Consider the following 23717-nt stretch of genomic DNA (forward strand, 5'->3'; position numbering starts at 1 on the left):
GCACTGGCAAACAAATTCGAACTCAGACATAGGCGGCAGACTATAAGTAAAAGCCGCGACATTCTCGCATTAGACCACACCCTGCTGGAAGAGTTTATGACGTGCGCAAAGAACATTATACAGTATATAGAGTGATATGTGACGTCATTAAAGAAAGTAGTTTGTCTGGTTCAGTAACCGAATCTATTAGTAAGATATCAGTAGCCGTAACTGATACGACGATTGGGTCTGATATATATAAAGCCAAGCTAGTTAGGCTATTGTTGGTCTAAAAAGGTTTGTGCACGTGTCACAGAAATGCTTTTGGGCCGAAGAGGGAAGAAAATTAAACTCGTGAAGTTCACATGGAAAAGGTCCTTTCACTGGATGTGAAATAGTCATGGTCTAATGGAGTTCACATCCAGTGAAAGTACCTTTGACTGAAGCTCCTAATCAACTCTTGAACCGTATATTCGTCCATAAAGTTTCTTTAGATCTGTTTTCTATCTATCTTTTTTTTTCTATTTTGCGTTGACTAAAACATATAGTTTTTCGATTGGAAAAGGTCCTTTCACTGGATGTGAAATAGTCATGGTCTAATGGAGTTCACATCCAGTGAAAGGACCTTTGACTGAAGCTCCTAATCAACTCTTGAACCGTATATTCGTCCATAAAGTTTCTTCTTATCTGTTTTCTTTCTTGCTTTTGTTGTCTGTTTTGCGTTGACCAAATCATATAATCTTTCGATTATGGAAAAGGTCCTTTCACTGGGTGTGAAATAGTCATGGTCTAATGGAGTTCACATCCAGTGAAAGGACATTTGAAGCTTCTAATCACTCTTTAAACCAGAAAAAAGTTCAAGAGATAAATTAAAAAAGAAAAGAAAGAAATAAGAAAAAAGAAAAGGAAAAAAAAGGAAAAGGAAAATAAAGGAAAATAACTGAAAAAGAAATTAAGAGAAAAAAATAGAAAAATAAAACAGGAATATAAAAAAGAAACGAGCTAACACTAAAATTTTAAGCAATAAAACCGGGGAAATAAAACAAAAATATCGAATGAGAACAGACCGGAATTCGAACCGAAAGACGGGTTACTTTTGGATCGTACGAAACCTCGTAGAGTTTCTCGTCTTCCTCTGCAAGGGTCGAGTTACCCCTTAGATACGCCTCCGCACATAAACGATTAGAAACGCGATATTCATCTGACAGCCATAAGTCTATTTTCATAGCACAAGAGTTGTTTTTATCTTAGTCTAGGCCAGGGTTAGGTGATGTGATAATACGATAAAATGATTGGAATTCAATTTAATCCTTCGCTACACAACTTTATACGATACTGTTTATCAAAAAAAATATAGCCAATGATATTCTTATGTGCTTAGGTCCATTTTTTTTTTTTTTTTTTTCTTTTTTTCTTTTTTTCTTTTTTTTTTTTTTTTTTTGCAATTTGTCAAAAATTGTATTTAAAAATTAATCGAGTCCATTTTGCTGCTCACGAGGGGAGGGATAGGGGAATAGCTCTGAGAATTTCCAATGCGCATGATCAGTATATAGCTACACAATGCAAAGATCAAAGTGTTGACTGGGCGTCGTTTGAAAACTCCATCAAATTTTATAAACCGGCTCGAAAATAACCTCAAAAATGCGCTCTGAGGCTGTAATAGAACTCCATATTTCCGAGGAAACCCAATGATTGACAAAATCGGGCCAGATCTGCGAGAGAGCCGTGGTTTTTTGAGAGCAGTTGTGCAAAACGCACTGGTCTAGTTTCCCCTGTCCTGCAACACGAACATTCCAAAGTTAACCATTTCATGATGTCTGACAGGGCTTGTAGGAATTTTCAGCCCAACATCTTCAACAAGAACAAATGCCAGAACTGTTACAAGCTTAAAGAAGCACACAGGGCTTCTCAGACGATCACAGATCAGAAGAGTTTAGCAGGTTTGGCAAGTACGAGTAGTACAGCAACAGCTCCTACACCAACCTCTTCTTTCAAGGTGTTGATCGTCTTTATTCGTTTACCATTTCTGTTCTGTTTTCTTTTGTTAATCATGTACACAATCACAGATCCGGCTCAATTAAAACCTCGATTTAGTATCACCTAGTATTTGCTTTTTAAATAGGCTAGCAAAGCAAAGAATACCGTGAAGTCTGGAGTACTTTCCATCTTCATCCTAGAGTCCAGTACAGACAAGACGAAAACACAACAGAACGTAAGTCCAAGACTTTCTAAATTCTTTTTCCTCCGATCTCTGTGTATTATTAAATTTAATTTCCTACAATGGTTAATTCTTTGAATTTTTGTCCCTAGAAATGGAATCGTCGATGGATTGTGCTAAATTCCTCTGGCATCGTTGACTACTATGTCTACGACGAGCTCAATGTAAGTAATGTTTTCATGCAGAGTTTTTAAAGTCAAGCCGCATGAAAAACGGTTATTCAACGACCTGACATTTTCGTTAGCTGTTGTTTATGTAGTCTCTAGCATAACGACGAGGTTTGTCCGTTATTTGTTACTAAAGGCCCCAAGCCCGATCCAATATCAACCAGAATCGTTCATGTACATAAATAGCGCTTGAAGGTACTCTCAACAAAACTTCCAACAATTTCATATTTTGACGGTTATGACTCAAACAACTCGCTAGATCGTCCTAAAAGAGAACAAATATTTACATTGGCGCCTCAATAAAATTAGGAATTCGTTTTTTCCGGTGTCCTAGTAAACTATTTATCATTACGTCTATAAAACGGCTTAAAATCAGCTTGGAAATTGTTCTCCTGTTTATTGGTGAGTAATGCTTCCGAGATATAACCCTGTAGGTATTGGGATGATTCCCATTTAGACCACTAATAGCGTGTTATCACTCCTGTGTCTCAAAAAATAACACCAAGTTTGGATATCCTTATGCCATAGCTAATGATAGAGGTCAAACCCCACTAGACATCAAGCAGACAGGATTCAACTTTTATAGGACCCTTTGTAAGAACAAGCTGGAACTTTAGATTAAAAATTATGCAATATAAAAGTGAGAGCCAAGAACTTAGATTAGAACAAGTTGAAGATAAGGTGGAACCTCTGTTCTGTCAAAATTCATTGTTTTTAGGCTATTTTTGGGACCTCAAAAACTACATCATCTTGTTTCAATTTGCAAAATATGCAACATTATTGTGGCCTCATACTCTGCTCACCAGAAAGTTCATTTTTAGGAGATGAAAAACTATTTTTGATTTTGAAAAATTCAGCAATTTTGCAATTACCATGATGATAAATTCATTAATTTGGATGATTAGTCCTTAAACAAACAAAGCAGTGCTTTATTACTCATATAAAGAATTCATGACTTAAATACATGCTGTTGGAGAAGTCTGGTTGGTCGCAGATAATCCAAGTCTGTCATATTTCATATGAGTGCGTTTAACAAACAATTCTCTCTTATCATTGTTAATCTTTTTTCCAATATTTATCACTAAATTAATACAAATTGTAACCACGAAAACAGCTGTTTGATTGTTCTCAGCCATCATATAACATATCAAGAATATAGGAAGACGTAGTGATATGATTTTCAATTTCAATTATGTTGCTGATCAAATTATGAATTGAAGTGTAAAAAATACTGAACTTTACTTAATGTGTAAAGTAAAGAAAGGAAAATTTTACTGGCTAGAGAATTGGACATGACTCTTGGCGAGGGAAGGGAGGGAGGGGGGACTAAACCTCTTTCATGATAATGGAAGTCTTGGCTTACTGTTGCAGCTCTTTTAATACATTGAATGGAAGAATAGAGTCTTTTATTTGTACTTCAGCCATTCCCCTGGCAAGCTCATTTAAACTACTACTGGACAATAAACTGGCTGACCTTGTGTGGACTTTGAGTCTGTTCTCAGCCTGTGTTAAGCCATTGAATGATAATGAAAATAAAACAGGGGTTCCATAGACATGAAAGTAGACTAGTTTTCATGTTTGAGATAAAATCACTAAACAAATAAGTCCGTAATTAAGAGGGCAGCAGCAAAAATGTTATTTTTTTGCTTATCATTATTATTTCATTATTATTATAAATATGAACCATTTATCAGTTGCTGACTCTTTGACACTCAAAACTTACTAGCAATTACCCATTCCTACAACAATGCTTAAAAGCTATACATCTTAGTTAACATATGTGGCCAGGAGTTATATAGAATGTTTGTGTTTTTTTTCATGATAAGATTCCAAAAACAGTTTCTAGTTAATGCATTATTTATTTTTATCTATATGATCTTGGAATTACATCAGCTTGTCTTATTTTGATAAACAGTGTTATCTCTTTCTGTGAGTATGGCTTTCTTAAAATTCAAGATACGAAAATGTGGCTATATTGAAAACGTTTTTTCTAACATTTTGATTATTTTTTCATTGACATTGACTGGTCTGACTGGTCACATCAGTCTGATATAGTCAGTCATCATGTCCATCCATTGAGCAGACATTATTTCTAGCCAGCATTTAATCTCAGGGCTAAATATAATGGCCAGTAATTGGATAGTGTCTACCAAAAGTTGATCTTGTCTGGTCAAATCTTTGCCTTGCCAGCTATTTTTACCAGTCACGTTGAGCCAGTGGCGTTTAGATGTTGTTGATTGCCTATACCCCACAAGGGGTGTACAGGCTTAGGAGGAGGAGACGTTGAGCCAGAAACATGGTATAAACTAACACCAGTTTGCCTGGTCATCATGACCAGCAACTGACCAGGCATTACTTTTAGCCCTGACTGGTCTACTTTCTTAGCAGTCAATAAAATGAATGTATTGAAAATTTTAATAGGGTCTTCTCTACCCCACCTCACCCCCTATCAGGTATGTTTAGCTCCAATCAATATTAGGATCTTTAATATAAGGAAATAAATTTGTTATCGTTGCAGAACTGTTTTACAGACATCCATGTTGGCAAGCTCATTTTAGATGACTGTACAAACGTCTTTGTTGGAGATGTAGATACAGGTGATCCATTTTCTATTGGCCTCAACACACCAGACTCTACGCACTACTTCAAGGCAGAGTCCCAACTAGAGATTGATAGCTGGACTAGGGTGTTTAGGCCATTTGTCCAGGCTGCAAAAAATTATTCCAGGCAGAGAGGAAGTCGTAACTCTGTTGGGTCTATTGAAGCTCTCACTGCTAATACTACTCAAGGTTGGTTGACAGTCTGACTGTGGGAAGAGAGAGAGAGGGGAGTAACATTCATGTTTCTATCTCCCCCCCCCAACTGAGAACGTCCATCCCCCAGCTGAAAAAAGAAGATACAAAGAAGGTTTTCACATTTCTCATCATTCTTTACCCCATCCCAAACATCTCCCCTAACCCTCCCCCACATCTTCAGGGATTGTACTACCACTGGGAATCTTGTAAAACTCTTGGATGTTGTCATACTTTTCTACCAACTACTGCCTCAAAAGCTAGATTTTTGCTACTGAAGACATGAAATTTCTAAGTTCTGTGCCCTTTTTTTTCTTATTAACCCTTGTTTTCACCGTCAAAAACTCCTAGAATTGCTTTACTCCTAAAATATACTGTAGGCCAATTCCCAGCATGTTTTCTCATTATTATCACGCATGTTTGTTTTACAGTACCAAGCTTTAACTTCACTAGAGGGTCCAGTTTTGGTAAAGCTTCTTTGACAAGACCAGCAACTCCACCCAGGGCATCTAGTACTCTACCAAAGACCAGGTTTACTGCACCTGACTTAGATCTTCATCCTACAGTAAGTGTAATCCTTTTTCTCATTTTAAGTAATTTCTATTTCTCTTTCCTTTATTTTGCATTTACTTAGAAATTAATTACCCATACTAAAAGGTATACCATTATGACTGAAAAAATTCTGTTATACCACACCTCACCTCACCATACTACACCACACCACACCGTACCACACCATACCACACCTCAACACCACACCTCACGACACCTCAACACCATCTTCACATCACATCACACCAAACCAAACCACGCCACGCTATGCCACACCGCACCACACCTCAACACCACAACACCACACCTCACGACACCTCACCACACCACAACACGACACCCCACACGACACACCACACCTCAACACCATCTTCACATCAAACCTAACCAAACCATGCCATGCCTACCACACCACACATCAACATTACCTTCACATCAAACCAAACCCTATCACACCATACCATATCAAACCAGGCCACACTACACTACACTACACTGCACTGCACCACACCTTAACCACATCACACCTCACTACACTACAATACTTACAACTAGATTTCAATATTTGGTGTTTGCATTTTTTAGGATGAATCGCTCAAACTGGAATTAGAAAAGCTACGCAAGGAGAATAAGGAGTTAAAAGAAAAGTCAACGATGACGACAAGGCAAAGAGAATCACTTCACATTCTCGAACAAGAGCTAAAATTAAAAACCAACAAAGTCAAGGAACTAGAAAAAGAACTTTCGAAATGCAAGGATTATCAAAAGGCAGTGATATTTCAAGAACAAGAGTTGCAGGATTTACGTTTTACCATCAAAGATTTGAGACAACAACTTGAAGAATCGGAGAAAATGTCCAAACAACTCAAAGTTAAGCTATTAATCCATGGAAAAGAATTAGCTGAGGCAAAAGCAGACCTCGACGAAGCGAATAGTATCATAAGTATTCATAAAGCGAATATAGAGGCTTTGAAAAGCGAGGTTTCCAGTGCAAAGCAAGTTTCTGGAGATCGAAAGGGAAGGGTTATTCTGTCGGACGAGGAGCCTGAAAGTGATCGAACATTTAGTTTTGGGGCAAATGGCGAAGAAGGACAGAAACAAGACTTGGAGAGTAAACTTGCTTTTCTTGTACAAAAGTTAAAACAAAATGAAAGAGAACTTATGATAAAGACGAAAGAACTTGAAAAAGCGAATGAAAGTCGGTCAAAGGTAGCGAAATACACTCGCTCGTTGTTGCAGGAACTTGAAACAAAGTTGAGCAACAATGAACGAAAGTTGGCCGAAACTGAACATCAGTTAAAAAATAGTAATATAGAGTTGGAGTATGAACAGGAACAGAAAGCTAAGCTGGAAAAAGAAAAGCAAAGACTAAATGCTGATTTGGAAAGGTTAATTGACTTGAATAAAGAGGTTCATTTGCCCAAGGATGCTGTTGCTTTGATGAAAGAAGCGAAAACCGAAAAACACGAAGACAGGAGCAAAGCAGAGCTGGTAGAAGCCGAGCAAAAGTTAGGAAAAGTCGAAAAACAGTTCGCATCGAGAGAAAAAGAATTTCTAGATAAAATTCAAAGTCTTGAGAATGAATTAACATCGTTGGAGAGACTTAAGAGTGACAGTGAAAAGAAGTTTAAAGAAAATGAAAAAATGTTGAAGGCGGCTTATGATGAACTTGAAAAAGCGCGCCAAAACCTCGAGCATCCGAGGGATAAGTCAGTTAAACAAGATAAAGAAAGTGTTTCAGAACTGAAAGAAATTATTTCTTTGAAAGATAATGAATTAAATTCTGCTAGCGAAGCTTTGAGCGACTTTGAGAAAGACCTTGCGGTCCTTAATCGCAAGAACGAAGAACTGGAAAAAAAGCTAGATTCGATGGATGAAAAACTCTGCGAAAGTCTTGAGAAACAGTTTTCTCTCTCTGAAGAGAACGAGAAATATTCAAAGGAAAAGAGAGAACTCGAAAGTAAAATTATATTTTTGGAGGAAAAGGTTTCTGACTCGAGTGGAGAGATTTCGACTTTAAAAATGGCACTGAGTGAATCTATTTGTGAGAATGATTCCAACGTTGAAGTTGAACAGGAAAAAGTACGTGAACTTGAAAAAACCTTGAATGAGAAAAATAAGGAATTGGAAGAAATAAAATCATCGTTAGAAGAGAAGGAAAAAGAATTTGGTGCACTAAAAATGGAACGGGAGTTGAGTGCTTTGAAGGCTTCAGACGACGATGAAAGCGTTCTCAAGTTGAAAAAACTCGAAGACGAAATCGGAAAACTGAATAAAAACACGGAAGAACTTATTAGAGAAAAAGATAATGAGCTAAGCGTGTTGCAAAAAGAGAATAGAAGACTTCAAGAGAAACAGAATCTTCACAAAGACCATCGAAAAGAAGAAGGAGAACGCGTCGCAGAGCTGGAGGAAAAGATCTTGCAGTACGAAACTTATCTTACCGCAGCGAAGGAAACGATTCTAGAATATGAAAGCAAAATAAATGAGCTTACTTCCCAAGACAGAGGAGACGAACTCGTAAAAAAGAACCAAGAGCTTGAAAATAAGATCGAAATTCCTGAAAAACAATTGGGTGAATATCGTGAGAAGTCGACTGTTGCAGAAGAAAAATTGCATGCTCATGAAGTGGAAGAAAAGCTACTTGCGGCAGAGCTTCAGAAGTGTAAGAAAGATGAAATAGTCACTCAGGAAACCGCCATTTCTGTATCTAGTGTTGAAGAACTCCAGAACCAGCCTACAGACCAGCAAGACGAAAAAGACACTGATTACAAAACTCTCCTTGACGAAAGAACGTCCCAACTTGTAAAGAGTGAAAAGAGAGTTGTTGAGCTAGCAGAAGAATTGGAAAAGCGAATGCAACTGGAGCAAGAGATTTCTGAGTGGATGGAGGGAGTTGAAGCAAGTTTAGGAAAAACAGAGAATGATTTGTCAAGTACAAGGAACGCTCTAATCGCAAAATCTCAAGAACTCGACCTCGAAAAGACTAACGTTTTGGAATTGGTTGAATTATCGAGGAATTATATCAAGCAGCTTGAAAGCTCTCTTGCAGAAGAAAAATCAAGAGTAGAAGAAATGAAGAAGAAACTTGAGAACGGTGCTGTTGTTGATGTTACCGACGGTGTTGGAGAAGGAACAGTCAAAACATCCAAGGAACATACTTTTGATTCTTTTGGTGGTATTCGTGAACGTTCAAAATCTTTCCGTGACATTGCCGAAAAACTAGCCTCGAGTGAGAAAGAAAGAGAAACTCACAAAGCAAGAGTGTCGGAGCTCACTCAGGAACTCGAGGACACCAAACAACTACTAAACGAAAGGCTCGAATCTGCAGAACGAGCACATCAAAAGGACATGAAGAAAATCAACGAAGATACCTTCAGAGTTTCTGGCGCAGCCAAAACCGAGGGAGACGAGCTGCGTTTAAGATTAACGTCGCGTGTCATCACTTTACAGTCAGATATCAGTGAATTGAAAGCGGCCCACCAAGCTCAGATTGAGAAACTCAAAGTACGACACAAGAAGGAGCTAGAAAAGGCACGTAGAGAAGCGATACTCGAGTACAGTATGAAGCAGCCGATCATGGAGAGCTCTGAAGAAATGAATGCTTCTGTCATTGAGATGGAGGCCGAAATGAAGGACATGGTTTCAAGGTAGGTATTTTTTTATTTCGTTGTAATGGACTACTTCGACGATGTGGAGGCCATCTTGAATCGCAAGGCATTCGATGGGTCGTCCAGGGGGCAAATAGTCAAAGCTTTGTCACAGCTACGATTGATAGAGTGCAAACAATATATCATGTGAAATATAGTACTAACTAATGAGTACAAAATAGTGCTATTTAGTTTTGTGCTATAACACGGATATATGGTTTGCTCCCTGGGTGACCCATAATGCCTTGCAATTCAAAATGGCCGCCGCATTGTCGAAGTACTCAGTCCATTGGGTGGCTCTCTTGAGGTTCCTGATTGGCTAAAAATGGAAACATTTACACATTCTAAGCTCTATTGAATGTGCGCTGTGATTCGCCGCTGGACATAGAACAGACATCCTAATTATTTCCATCCTTCCCCTTTTCTCTAGAGTATTATTCTTGTTAGTAATATATTTTATTATACATTTTACTCGCTATTTTGCTTCTTATTGGCCGAGAGCTCTCAGCCAATCCCTGATATCGCGCGAACTTGACAGGATAAATGTATTATCTGTAAGTGTTTCTGCAGATACTACTGTAATACATTTATCATGTAGAGTTCACTCAAGGTCACAATAGAGATTGAAATTCAATTTGCTCTTTTCATACAAAAGCAGAATAAAGAACACTTAAATCTTTATCCTTAGTCTTTAAATTGTATAATGAAACAATTGTTGAATCAATTATTTTTCACATGATATGTTAAGTCATCAAGACTCAGCCGTTTCATCCGCCTTAGTCGGTAGATTAAACACGGCCTTAGTCTTGATAACTTACGATATCATTCTTAACCTCATCCAATAATTGTTTAATAAAGCGCGTACATACAGGTAAAATACGTTTTTTGAATTCATATTACCTTTTCTAAATTCAAGTGGTGATAGCTAGTAGAATACTAGCGTGGACTGCGTCGGTGTTTCTGAATAAGACAGTAGAAACTTATGGATAAATTGAATCACCGTAAAAAGCTTTGTGAAACTGACGTTTCGGACGTTAGCCCTTCGTCGGAGTAAGTCTTTACTCCGACGAAGGACTAACGTCCGAAACGTCAGTTTCACAAAGCTCCTACTGTTTTCTAAATTCATAATTGGCGTATCGTATCAGTTCGTTGTGTTTTATTTCACTGAACTTAAAAGCTCCCCGTGGGGGGAAGGGCAGAGTATTTTACCCTAATTTACATGAGGTAACCATTTGCATGATTCCATACATCCCAACATCTCCTACCGGGCTCCATTCTGAAAGATGGTGGTTGAACGGTCGCTTTTTGTTCATTAGACCTGCAAATCAAGTTCGTATCATATGTTCTCCATGGCGTAGTTAAATCTTAAAAATATGTAGGGGGAAAATGCTTTCTCATCGATATCCCCGAGAAAATTTTACATCCAGAAGCTCCGGTCTCTCTCGGTAAGTCGTACAGTTATGAACCGATAAATGGACGTTGTTTCTGTCATAATCGAAGGACTCTAAAATCCGCGCAAAGCTGAATTTTCAGGTGCAAGTCGTTAGAATACACCTTGATTGAATGTAAGGGTAAAGTTTCGATCTTGAAGAGGCAGTTGTTTTACTTGAAGGAGAAACAGCTCTAGTTATTTAATATCTAAGAACACTTACACTTCTTGACCTTCTTCCATTCGTGTCATCAGTTAGGGGGATTCGTGTTATGCCACAACACTAAACCAAGGGAATCACTTTTATATTCCAAAACATATGTTTTGCTTTATTTGATGTCAAAATCGTGAAGATATTGGAGCATCATTCTTGGGCATTAGATATGACATTGGAGCTGGAGAGTTTTGGCTAAGTTTTGCTGTCCTTTACCGGTAGGTGGTCAGTGAGTACGAGCTCTTGTAATTTCGAGTAAATCTGGGCTTCAAATCTTAAGATTTCAGCTTACAACCTCTATGATAGTTTACCATGAAGATTAGAAGAAATCGTGGGTACAGGTCTTTAAAATTTCACAATTTTTTTTGGGAAAAATACACAATGTCCCGAGATTTTGGAATTTAAGATGAGCGTGACATTTATTAGTCACGCAAATCCAACAGTGTCACGCTCCACATGCAATGGAATGTTTCATGAAAATCATGTGACGGAATATTTTTCACTGATATGTACCATAGAACTTCTCCCAATAGCTTCATCCCTATATAAGCCTTCAATAGAAGTCACCTAGGCATGTAAATTATAGCTGCGAGGTAGGTTTTCGTGATGGATCGTATTTTCTTGGAGTAATTATCGCGATGTCTTGCTGATTTGGCTTGGGACCCCTGCAGTTTTCACGTATCTTATTATTATCATCATCCAACGTTTCCATATTGTCATACCAATAATTCAATATCCCAATTTTTAATTTTACTCATGAAACTTCTGCCGCTAATATTCCAAGAAAAAAATGATTGGAAAATTTGCATTTTTCACTTTACTTCCGTGATCTTATATAATATTTACTTTTGAGCATACGTATTCGCAAGACAAACGAAAAGAAACATAAAACTTCTGTCATAAATATTTTAAAAAAATTTGAATTAGAAATTGTATTTTTTCACTTCCGTGAACTTATATGATATTTATATCCGTCTGAACCGATGTATTAGCAAAAAAGAGAAATTAAAAGAGAACGGCTTGTTTAGAAAGTGCACTAACAAATCCAGTGCTTAATCCCCTTTTCCTTCATACTGTTTGGCACTAATGGTTTAGGAATAAAATTTTTCCCTTTCTCTCGTAAAGATATTTAGTTCCAGCGAGAATAAACAAATAATATACAAGTCAGATAAGCGAATAATATGTGCATGGCGAGAGACAGTAAATGGAAAAGAACATGTAGCAGAACATGTAGCAGAACATGAACTAACGGATCAGATTATAGACATGCATTTTAAATTAATCTGATGGATGTCAGAGGGAGTTTGTGTTATAGATAAGATGTAATTAACATAGCCAATGACGTGCAAAGAGGATTCAATTGACTTAAATGTTTTTTTAACAGGGAAAAGATTCGCTCGCCCTTCGAAAAGGTCGCCGGAACTAATCATGTGATCTCTCATTGCCCAAGAATTTTATTTTTCCCATTCCTCCGCTTTCTGCCTTTACTTCGAAACTTTTTTCCCATTCCTTGGACAGGGGCGGATCCAGGGGAGGAGTGTAGGGGGTGTACACCCCTCCCTGGTTCCATCTTGTGCCCCTACTTCGAAGACAACCAATACTGTTTTTTCCCCTTAACTTTGGGTTAACTTTGTGCGCAGCACCCCTCCCTGAACAAAATCCAGGATCCGCCCCTGTTGGGTGAATATCAGACACGAGTGGACGCTTTCAAGGGTTTCCTAAATAGACCTCCTTACCTTGGGCGTATTTTTCCCCCATTTCAGACCACGTGAGAGAATAAGATTCTTTGTTTGAATTGTATCCATATTCATTTGTCTTCTTATTTGAAACTGCTAAACAAAGAAATGATACTCTAGGGAATGGCATATGGTCTGGAATGGGAAAACATTATGCCAAAGGTAAAGAGGAATTGCTCTATGGGACAAAACAATGGAATTTTTTGCATGGAAAAAGATGGCCTGTTGTTTTTCCCCCAGAACAATTCCTTTAGGAAATCAGCGTTCTGGAGCTTTTGGTAAAGAACTACACAGGCAATCCATTAAAATATCCTTATCATTTGTCTCCATTGCAACAGGTACGAGAATCAGATGGAGTTGTTAAAACAAAGCCATCAGCGTGAGATGGAGAGGATTAAACGAAGCAGCGGCCATGGAGAAGGCTTACAGACTGAAGTAACTCGGCTTCAACACGAGATGGAGCAAATGGGCCAGAAATACATGAAGGAAATTGAATCTTTGAAGGTCAAACACGCAGAAGAATTAGATCAACTTAAAACTGTAAGTATTGCATGCTGTACCAAGGCCTTCTCGCCCATATATTCCTTCCCAGGTCTCCGCACTTACAGAATATGTGACTTCATGATTGAACTCGCCCTAGTCTCCATTGTCTCCGCGGTCTCCGCCTTCAGGGAATTTAGGGACCCACCAAAGCTAGTGTGAACTCGGTTGCAAGGGGGAAAGGAGATGGACAGGCCCTCCTAATATTCAGGTTTCCAATTTTTTAACAAGAAAAAACAAAAGCTGCGACGCCACTAAGTGGTTCTAATTTTCTCCAGAGTCCACTGATGTTGAGTTGTAATGAGTTTGGCGGAAACTTTCGCGCCAAAATTCGAGCGTACGGCCACCACCCATTCTCCCTCTCAAACTCTGGGACTCTCGATAAGTTTAGGTCAATCGTAAGGGAAAACGACTTCCAGGAAAAATTTTGTTTATTTTAACGCTTTGTCACGTGCATTTGGACCCGGGATTTACTTCACGACCTAACTGAAATATCTATGCACAATATATATGCTTACGTTACTTCCTTTTTGACTGATTCGGTTATCTTTTTGAACAGGATATGACACTTGTGATCCAAGCCTCGATGGGAGGCTCCTACAGTCCTACAAAAGACGCCACTGAAGAGAACACCCAACAACTAAAATTGAGGGTCAAGGAATTGGAAGAAGAGATCGACGAACTCACTCATAAAAACAACGAAGAATTACGAATCGAGAGAGTAAGAGAAGTTTTCTATTGGATACTAGTCTAAACCTACTAATGGTCTGTCACGATTCCTGCGCTCTGATTGGCTGAGCTATTAGTCGGTTATTAGTGATAGACCAATGGTAGCGAAAAGTGCCGGTCTTTAAAACCAAATTAATGGTGGCTAACTCGAATTTTCAAACTGATTTCAAAATAGTTTGCATCCATTTTTACTATTTTGGTAAAGACTATTAATCCTTGAAAATATAGAAATCTTCAGATATCGTAGTCTTAACGTTATGTCATTCCAAGCCAATCATATACCGTGTTATATATAGCTTTCTCACTTTGTCTTGCTGTCTTTATATTTTTCCAGGAGTCTCAACAGAAAGAACTCGACCAGATTCGCGATGATATGATGACCGTTATCCAGGCCGTCAAATCTCAGCAGTACGACCTTGACCCAAATACCGAGCAACTACAACGAACTGTCCGCGAACAAGAAGAGGAGATTAAACGGCTTAAAGAAAGAATTGAATCGGGAGGAGAAGTCACGTCTGATGTAATAGTCCAATTATTTGTTTATCTGTTAGATTTTCTTAAAATATTCTTAGAGCACACTCCGAGCCCCCGTCTCAGTCGCGCTCCGCGTTAGCGAGTAAGCCAGCACTATCTACCTAAAAGCTAGCGAGTTTCATTTAGAGCGCCTCTATCTGTCTTTCTGCCGGTTTGTCTTTCGTTGTGTCTGCTTTTGCCCCCCTTTATTTGACTATGAAAAACCTTTGTGCATCGCTCCAGATTATCTAAAAACTGGGCAACATCGCTAGCGAGAAAAACCAGCCCTTCTAAAGAATCATTCGCAATTCGCCGATTTTTCGCGTTTCTATTGCATTGATTTGCGCCTTCAAATTTTTCAAGTCTCAGTTTGTTTTCATTCACATTATACAGGAAAATGTTTCCAGAGTTGAAGAACTCGAGAAAGCGAATCAACTTCTTACCATAGAAAAAGAAGAAATGGAGAAAAGTCTAAAAAGGCAAGAAGCGGCGACAATGTTTGGTCTGCGGAGAACGGAGGAAATGAGTAATAAAATATACCAAATGCAGAAAGAAATGGAGGACATTGATCGTAAGTATATGAAAGAAATAAACGTATATAAAGAAGCGTACGAACGAGAAAAGGAGATAAAGACGAAAGGTGGAGAAGGCCGTGGTGGAGATCTCGAGACGCTTATTCATGAAAACGAAGAATTAACCTTGGCGCTTGAGGAATTGAGGCTCAAGATGGAAGAAGATGAGTCACTACATGAAAATGAACTCAAACTTTATAAGGAAAAGCTAGCACAAGAAAAACTTCTGGATGTAAATGATTTAAGACTTCAAATCAAAGGTTTAGAAGATAGTATCGAGGAAATTAAGCTTGAACACAAACGAGAAATTGAAGAATTACAAGAAAGTCACGAAAAGAATGTGAAAAGCTTGAACGCTGAACATGATAAAGAAGTCCGGAATTTAAAAAAGGAAAGCTTAAGCTCGACGACGACAGGGAAGAATAGCAAACTTCCAGCTTGTGAGGAACACAAAAATCAAATTCGAACTTTGGATTTTAAGATTGAAGAACTAGAATCTTTGTTGGAAGTTAAGAAACGTCGGCATAAAGAAGAGGTTAGGAGCTTGAAAGAACGTTTGGACGAGGAGATAAAAAGACGTGTTGAAGATGAAAGAAATTATGAAACTAAACTAAAAGGATATGATGGGACTCGAAGGACTTCATTTTCATCAGTGGCACCCGGGCCTGGTGCTAGTGAGTACTTTAGAAAACAGTTAACAGAGTTGAGAGCTGAGAATCGAAGTCTAAAGGAAGAAAATGAGGCATTACGAGCAAGGAAAACTAGTTCTGGTGATAAGCCGTCAAAAGGTAAGCTTATGAAATACAAGTGGGTTGTTCATCTTGCCTAATGATTTGAGTTTTATTTCTTGTTTGAGAATGGCTGCTAAGAATTTTCCTCAGCAATAATCCATAAGAATATTGCTGTTGGTATTGAACGTATGTTGTTTTTATTGTTCATTCATTACAAAACATTAGGAAATTTTTGCTTAATTTTCTTAAATTCTGTTTAAATGGCAGTAAAAAATGATTAAGTGTACCCCTTGTTAAGCAGACTCCCTTAATTCTGTGTGCTGTGTACATGATCCAGAAATTTTTACCCCATATATTTACAGCATTATTTTCAGTAGACACAAGACAAGATTCCAAGGGTGTCTGTTTTATAGATATACCATTGTAATTTTTTTCATTCTACATATTTGACTTGCGAAGAAGCCTGATTAGTAAATCTGTTTGATTCTTAAAGACGCCAAAAGACAAGGTTCAGAACCAGATTTCCAACCCTTAGCTTTACGGAAAAACTCAAAGGAAGGCAAGCTGCCTCTGAGAAAAGCTTCTTCCGACTCTAGAGTAATGGAAACAGAGTCTTCTAAAAGAGGTTACCGTTCTCAAGCCTTTACAAAAAGCGAGCCAGTTGAGAAACCATTTACACGGCAGTCGTCCAAGGTAGGAGTGATTAATGGTCTGCTAATGCAAATATCCTCCCAGTTATAAGCCGCCCTGGTTATAAGCCCACCTTAAATTAATAAGGAAATATAAGAAATAATAATTGTTTCCTTATCATACCAAACCCTTTTTACTTCAATTGTACATGATCCTATCAAAAAGCCCTTACAAATATGTATAAGGTCTCATAATTTAATGGTATTCTGAATTTGCACATTATGTCATCATGTCCAATACTACCACCAACATGGCTATCATGTCTTCATCTTTTAGGGGCATAGGCAGGAGGACCAAGGGGGCCTTGGACCCCCCCCCCCCCCCCCCCCCCCGAGGAAAAATCCTGGCTAGACCCCTGTCTTCTTACTCAATGGGATCACAAGCCATTAAGGATAAAAATTTGTTTTATTGTTATAAATTATGTATTATACTATAAATCTGATAATTTAATCATGCATATGACATATTAATAATGCTTTAAACTTTCTTATCCAGAATGAAGTTAAATCAGTAGCAGCACGTGTAGCCATGTTCCAGACGCCATGTACGTATTCTTACGCCTTCCTCAACCACAGGATTCCCATTGATAATCATTTGATCCCACCCACTCATTTTTAGACTGTACAACTTTTCAGTGTCATTATAAAATATTTTTTCACCCAGTCAACTGAATGACATTAAGGCCGAGCAACTCATCCACAGGAAACCCAATGTGAAACATATAATTTAAACCACAGGAAACCCAAACATTAAATCTCAGATTCCAATTATATGTAATGTACAAAATCTGTATATAGATACTTTGTCGATTTTTTTTTTCCAGCCAAAACCGACGACAAGTCGACGAGGACTAAGTAGCTTCAGAGATCGTTGGGGTATGCCAATTTTTTCTTTCTTTGGGTGTTGAAGTAGTGTCAGTATGTGGGTGTCTAAGTGGTGTCAAATAGGGAGGTAGTAAGCTGGTGTTGGTAAGTTATTGGCTAGGCATCTAAGAAGAATCAGTACTTGGGGGTAAAGCTGAGTGTCAGTAAGTTATAACCTGGTGTCAGTAAGGTGCAAGTGGTCTCAGTAAGGTGCTGATAAGGTGTCAGTAGGCTGTAGGTTGGGTGTTAGTAGGCTATTGGTAGGGGTGTCTACGTGGCCTCAGTAAGGTGCCGATAAAGTGTCAGTAAGCTGTAGGTTGGGTGTTAGTAGGCTATTGGTGGGGTGTCTACGTGGCCTCAGTAAGGTGCCGATAAAGTGTCAGTAAGCTGTAGGTTGGGTGTTAGTAGGTTATTGGTGGGGTGTCTAAGTAGTTTCAGTAAGGTGTCAGTAAGCTGTAGGTCTGGTGTTGGTAAGCTATTGGTGGGGTGCCTAAATAGTGTCATTAAGGTGTCAATAGGATGACAGGTAGTATAGGTTGTTAGGGTATTACAAAATCGTGTCTTGAAAATGTCAGCTTCTCACTGTTTATTCACTGTACTAATCAATTAAATATTTCTTGTCTTCCAGGTTTGTGAAGGAAATGAAATCATCAATTTTTTTGTGTTGCAAATAAAATATCAAAGCTTAGAGCAAACACAATAAAAACTAATAAATAATCCCGACAATAAAGCATTTATTATTGTTTTCAAATATTTGACTGTTTCATCCAAGATATTACCAAAAATGTAGTTCAAGTATGTGCAAAAAAATTCATCAGAATGAACCAGCCGAATATCTAAATAAAATTAACCAATATTATTTTATAGCTTGAAGGATTCTGGTTTCTATCACCTAGAACATGTTTATAAAATAAACATCACTATTATGATGAATGTCTATATTCTCCCCAGATGCAATTATGGTTACGGATTGGCCAGGGAGGGAGAATCTTGATTTTCATCAAGATACTCAACAATAGATGCCGTGGGTGGAATAATATTTTTCTAAATAGTAGTAGTAGAATATTCGTTGTAGTATTTGTATTTTTAAAAATCGTTTTGTCATTATTATTAGCGATTATTAAGGGTATGTAACTATATTTGGTATATCCCATTTGGTAGAACATTGCACCAAAATGCTATTAAATATTTATTTGAAATTGAAGTCAAACGTTTGTCTTACTAGATAGTCTCTTTTCTCATCTATAAATCCTTGACAACAGATTTGGGAAAGTTTTATTCCTGGGCCGGGTTGTTCAAAGCTGGATTAGCGCTAATCCAGGATTAACTCTATAGGTCTTATTAAGAGTTAACCCAGGATTAGCACTAATCGGGCTTTGAACAACTGGGCCGGGAGGTTACAGGGTTCCTAAATCACTGGCGCCAAATCATACCATCTGCCGTTGCTACAAAATAAGGTTTTGGTGAACCTTCCTTGAAGAGTACTTCGTCGTTGGGGCATAGCAAGGTCTCAGAAATAGGGGACAATTTACCATTTTTCCCCAAATTCACATGCATACTCATTTCATCTTTAGAATTTTCTGTCACATCCACAGGGTTTAGTAAAACTTGTGGGTGACAGTTGCTGCCCCTCACTATGCCATTGCCACTGATGTATCTTAAACAGGTAAAACAACATGGAGGCATTTTTTCTTTAAATAATTTCATGTTCTTTAACTGAAAAATCCTCAAGATAAATATTTCTTTTAAAACTTTTACAGTGCAATTTAAGGTATAATTATTTGAGTGATTTTACTTTCCATGGAAAGAACAAAAAACCATGAATGAATGACAGCTAATATGAAACAATAGAATCTGGCTGACACAAAAATATAAAAAAGGGGCATAGATAGACCTCTTTACCTTAGGGCACAACGTTTTCCATTCCTCTTGAGAGTATCATTTTTTGTTTAACTTTTATCTATATTTTAATTTATCTCATGTGCAACCTTTAAACAAAGAAATGATACTCGAGGAAATAACATGGTCTGAAGACAGCATTCATCTTCATGTGTCTTCTGATGTGCAACCGTTAAACAAAGAAATAGTAACCTAGGGAATGACATGTTGCCTGAAATAGAAAAACATTATGCCCAAGGTAAAGAGGACCGTCTATTCCATCAAGAAAAAGTATGATTTCTTTTGTATTTTCTTGTTAGTCTCACTTAAGAATCCTCTAGTTTCAAGAGTTGTCTATACTTTTATCAAAACTATCTTTCTTTTTTGTGTGTGTGTATAGTAAAGCAAGAGCGCAGTGAATCGTTATTGCTCTATCATCTAAGGCAAGCCTGTAAGTTAAAATCTAATCATGTAAAAGTCTAGGATCATGGGGATTTGATAGTATTGCCGTTCTTGGCCTCTGACCTGGGTGACCTCATCACAACATGTTGGCATACCAGTTATGTTTAGTTTAATCAAGGGCCTACCAACATGGCTGACAGGTTTTTTTTCAAGTGATCTCATCGCAACCTTGTTGGCGTACCATTAACCTAAGATTTCTTCCAAGCATGTTTTTTTTTCAAACACCAACATGGCTGCCATGTCTACAACCCCATTCTAGATACTTAAAACTAAGAATACTCCCATTTCAAGTTCGCCTTTGCTCAGTCTTAGCCTCGATTGTGTACAAATGTGTTCTCTTCCTTCATTAAGGTTCATCGTATAGTAAAAAATGTACTATGGAACAATACAAGTTTATTTAAATGCCACAGGGTTTTGGTTGAATAGCTGAATATTATAACACATGACTGAGACTAAGGCTGAGCAAAGAGAACTTGAAACTGGAGTATACTGTAAGTGAGTTTGCCAGACCAACCTAACTAGTCAGTCAAGGCCAAGAACAAGCCAAGCTGCATAGTTCCATGGTACATGTAAATTTTTCCATCCATGTGGTTCTTCATCAGGATGGTAGTCCTTGTAAGTTATGGGACTGTGGGTTACTGGGTGGTGACTGCTGGCCTTGTCTTTGCTGTTGCTGTCGTTCATCAAAAAATCTGTCTACATCAAAGTTTGGTTGGACTGTTTTTGAAAAAATTCAAATGAAAAAATTAATCTTCTGAAAATAACAGAAAATACAAAATTACCTTACTATCGTACCCTACCAATGCCTAATTTTATGCCCATATCAACAGGCTCTATAAAAAGAAGGTACTTTATTGCACCCTCCTGCAAGCCTCCTTACCCTTGATATGTATTCATGCTAACTTTCAGAGGGGAATGGGTGTGTACATTTGGAATTCTACACGACAATAGCCCACTTCTGAGATATCCAGCACTTGTCATGCACAAAGGTTTGGATGAGAGGCTATGTGCATAATGCTCAGTGATTCATAACAGAAGGGAAAAAATTTAATTTCTTACAAATATTTATTAATTTATTATCATTATCAAGTTTTATATTACCTGCTTCTACAGCTGGGTTATGATCCGGGACCTTGTAATATGTTGCTAAAGAACAGAAAATAATAATAATAATCTGTATTAAAGTATACTAGTCTTGTGTTACATCCCCCGATTTTCAAGTGTTGATAAATGTAGACAATTTAACATATATAAAATCTATCTTGATCGTGGTCCAGATTTCTAAATTTCATCGGCAGCTAATTACAAGAATGACTACCTTTTTATATGGTTCCATACAATAATTTATCCCCCCTCCCCCCCCCCCAAAAAAAAGGTAGAGTAAAGTCACTAACCCTGTGAAATAGATATTAGACAACTATTACATGTTGACTAGTATTTTTTATCTTATGGGTTAAATGTCTTCACTCTAGTTATTACGGTGGCCCACAAGTCTCACGGCAAAACAAAAACTCACGGCAAAACAAACTAAACTCACGGCAAAACAAACTAAACTCACGGCAAAAGGCAATAAGTTCACGGCAAAATAAACTAAACTCACGGAAGAATAAAGAAAGCCACGGCAAAATGAACTAAACTCACAGCAGAATAAAGAAAGCCACGGCAAAATAAACTAAACTCACGGCAGAACAAAGAAAGCCACGGCAGAATACAATGAAGGTTGTGATGGGCAACGACGTATTGGGTTTCCTGTTGATTTTTTTTTTACCGCGAGCAATTTGTCAGCGGTTTTGATGTTGTAAATACGAATGGCGTCTGGTTAAATACTATTAAATTTACAATGCAAAGTTTATCAATTTATCATAACCTTTAAAAGACTTTAGACTTCAATATTGACCCTGAAACAATAAGAACGCTTTATAATTATTCCAAAACAAAAAGTTTCAATGATAAGAACCTAAGCTTGACAAGAAATAATTAAAAATGAATGTATGTAATGAAATGAATGGTTTTAGGAGATATTTTTGAAGAGAAAAATCGGTTCAAGGTTTGTCATCTTAGTCGCCGGGTATGTGATTCCAAGCCGATCGGTTTTTGGATGCTCGATGTTCTAGCTCAATCAATCGCGTTTGAATAAAGTTATCAAATGAAATATCCACCACTTAGCAACATTTTGAGGCAAATAACAGCCTTTATGGTCAAAGGCCACCTTTCGTCATTTAGTTCTCAGATGTTTTGGCAGTCAGGAAACAAAACAATCCTTCGTTCGCGAGGGTTGCCAGTGAAGCTAACGTGGCCCCCAACTAGTTTTATCGACATAAATGGCAGAGACTTCACCGTACAAGTATGTAGAAATTGAAAGTACACACAGTGTAGATATAGGAAATCACCAACTGCAAGAAAATCCACACCAAACCGGTGAGACAGATTTGGCATTCATAATACTTTCTCGCCAGGAGATGTTCACACAACGACGGTCAAATGCAAATGAAGCATAATGAAACTTTTACCCCACAATGCTTCACGCGACTTGATCATCCTCCTCTGATTCTGCCGTGGCTTTCTTTATTCTGCCGTGAGTTTAGTTTATTTTGCCGTGGCTTTCTTTATTCTGCCGTGAGTTTAGTTTATTTTGCCGTGGCTTTCTTTATTCTGCCGTGAGTTAAGTTTATTTTGTCGTGAATTTATTGCCTTTTGCCGTGAGTTTAGTTTGTTTTGCCGTGAGTTTAGTTTGTTTTGCCGTGAGTTTTTGTTTTGCCGTGAGACTTGTGGGCCACCGTAAGTTATGGATAGGGCTTACAACACAAAAACAATCCGTGTAAAACAAGAGAGTAAATTTGACCAAAACAAAGAAAAACTTTCCAATCAAGGAAGAGACACTGCTGACATATGATGCTGAAACCAGGAATTGAACTCAAGACCCCAAAGTGCTCAAGATCTAAGCAAAAGTACTACCACTACACTATTTTTGATTCTAGTGTATATATTTAGGATACTGACCATTCATTTGACTTTTGACAGAGTTCCATCCTTAAACAAAAACACACAATTATGTCAGACATAAACAATGTCAAATATGGGCATGGACCTTTACTCCACAAAGTACATTCTGGTCTTGCTTGGGTATCGTGAACTGCACCATATATTAATCAATGTAGGTGTTTGGATTGACACCGGACAAGAAAACACTCTATTGGTTAAGCCAAAAACAATAAGGACAGAGCACTAACTATATATCATATACCCACAGTGTAAATGTGGTTTATTTATAGTTAAATATGCCAGTGGCATGGGTAGAGTTCTAACTTTTTAATAAAGAAACCGATAAATAAAATTGCGAAAGAAAAGTTTGAAACGTATCCTAAATATAAATACAAACTTCTTTTCATACGTACTTTTCTTCAGATAGTCAACGTAACTGTCGTGATCTGTTGGAAGTAGTTCGCTCCGTCTATCCCTTTGATCACGTCTACCTGTCCTTGGACTGCCATTGATGCCAGGAGAACCTGGAGAGCCTGATCTAGGCGACCTAAACAGATAAAAAATACAATAATATGGCATATATCAGCAAAATAATTGGAGCTTTGACTTGAAAGTTTGACAGAAGAAGGTCATAGTTAGTTTCTAAAATCTCATATTTACCCCCAATGCTGGTCCCGCCGTCCGAAATCAGAACTTCTACCACCTAGAATAACATTACAACAAGGCGCATAGCGTTAGTAAAGGTGATTTAGGACTCGATCAAAGGTATAAATATGGCATTTTTTACCTCTTCGTCGCGGATTTGACATGGTTTTACTTTCTCTTCTTGAAAATTAGACTCACATGGAAAACCGCTAAACTTGATTACAGCGGGCTCTTACTTCCTGCCCTACTGGGGAGGGGTAGGGACTTCGTGCTTCTCCATTTTTCTCAATATTTTTTGAAATATTCTAAAATCCTACATGAAATATGCCTCTTTAGCATCTTTGAAAAGCGAATAACTTTTTATTTTTTGTTAGT

At 37.8% G+C, this 23717-nt stretch overlaps 2 protein-coding genes across 3 annotated transcripts; one reads left to right on the forward strand and one right to left on the reverse strand.

Moving 5' to 3' along the window:
- The first annotated feature begins 1438 nt into the window (after nucleotides 1-1438).
- Nucleotides 1439-18579, forward strand: LOC116296277 (uncharacterized). 2 transcript variants are annotated; one of them, XM_031704283.2, is made up of 14 exons: nucleotides 1440-1975; nucleotides 2102-2191; nucleotides 2290-2361; nucleotides 4883-5153; nucleotides 5588-5721; nucleotides 6294-9358; nucleotides 13076-13277; nucleotides 13837-13998; nucleotides 14341-14526; nucleotides 14913-15879; nucleotides 16316-16515; nucleotides 17008-17056; nucleotides 17336-17387; nucleotides 18004-18579. In XM_031704283.2, exons 1-13 carry the CDS (start codon nucleotides 1790-1792, stop codon nucleotides 17368-17370), a joined length of 5619 nt encoding a protein of 1872 aa, XP_031560143.2. In that variant the 5' UTR covers nucleotides 1440-1789; the 3' UTR covers nucleotides 17371-17387; nucleotides 18004-18579. The 2 variants fall into 2 exon arrangements, with proteins under 2 accessions (XP_031560144.2, XP_031560143.2); XM_031704284.2 differs by lacking the exon at nucleotides 17008-17056 and having other exon boundaries at nucleotides 1439-1975.
- LOC116296278 (uncharacterized) lies at nucleotides 18552-23525 on the reverse strand. Its single transcript, XM_031704285.2, has 6 exons — nucleotides 23485-23525; nucleotides 23358-23400; nucleotides 23111-23244; nucleotides 22716-22745; nucleotides 20817-20861; nucleotides 18552-20432 (listed from the first exon to the last, which is right to left on the reverse strand). Exons 1-6 carry the CDS (start codon nucleotides 23504-23506, stop codon nucleotides 20314-20316), a joined length of 393 nt encoding a protein of 130 aa, XP_031560145.1. The 5' UTR covers nucleotides 23507-23525; the 3' UTR covers nucleotides 18552-20313.
- Between the last annotated feature and the right edge of the window lie 192 nt (nucleotides 23526-23717).

The sequence above is a fragment of the Actinia tenebrosa genome, unplaced genomic scaffold (genome assembly GCF_029948245.1).
Source record: "Actinia tenebrosa isolate PJP-AT-01 unplaced genomic scaffold, QUT_ActTen_1.0 PGA_scaffold17__23_contigs__length_9995812, whole genome shotgun sequence".
NCBI lineage: Eukaryota > Metazoa > Cnidaria > Anthozoa > Actiniaria > Actiniidae > Actinia > Actinia tenebrosa.

Bases quoted from the DNA above. Each gene is read 5' to 3' on its own strand.
- LOC116296278 (XM_031704285.2), bottom strand. From the start codon at position 23,506: ATGTCAAATCCGCGACGAAGAG. The intron at 20,862-22,715 runs GTCAGTATCCTA...TCTGTTCTTTAG, and splicing joins TGTCAAAAGTCAAATGAATG to CAACATATTACAAGGTCCCG. The intron at 20,433-20,816 runs GTAATATAAAAC...TTTCAAAAACAG, and splicing joins TAACCCAGCTGTAGAAGCAG to TCCAACCAAACTTTGATGTA.
- LOC116296277 (XM_031704283.2), top strand. From the start codon at position 1,790: ATGATGTCTGACAGGGCTTGTAGGAATTTTCAGCCCAACATCTTCAAC. The intron at 1,976-2,101 runs GTGTTGATCGTC...CTTTTTAAATAG, and splicing joins CACCAACCTCTTCTTTCAAG to GCTAGCAAAGCAAAGAATAC. The intron at 16,516-17,007 runs GTAGGAGTGATT...TTTCTTATCCAG, and splicing joins TTACACGGCAGTCGTCCAAG to AATGAAGTTAAATCAGTAGC.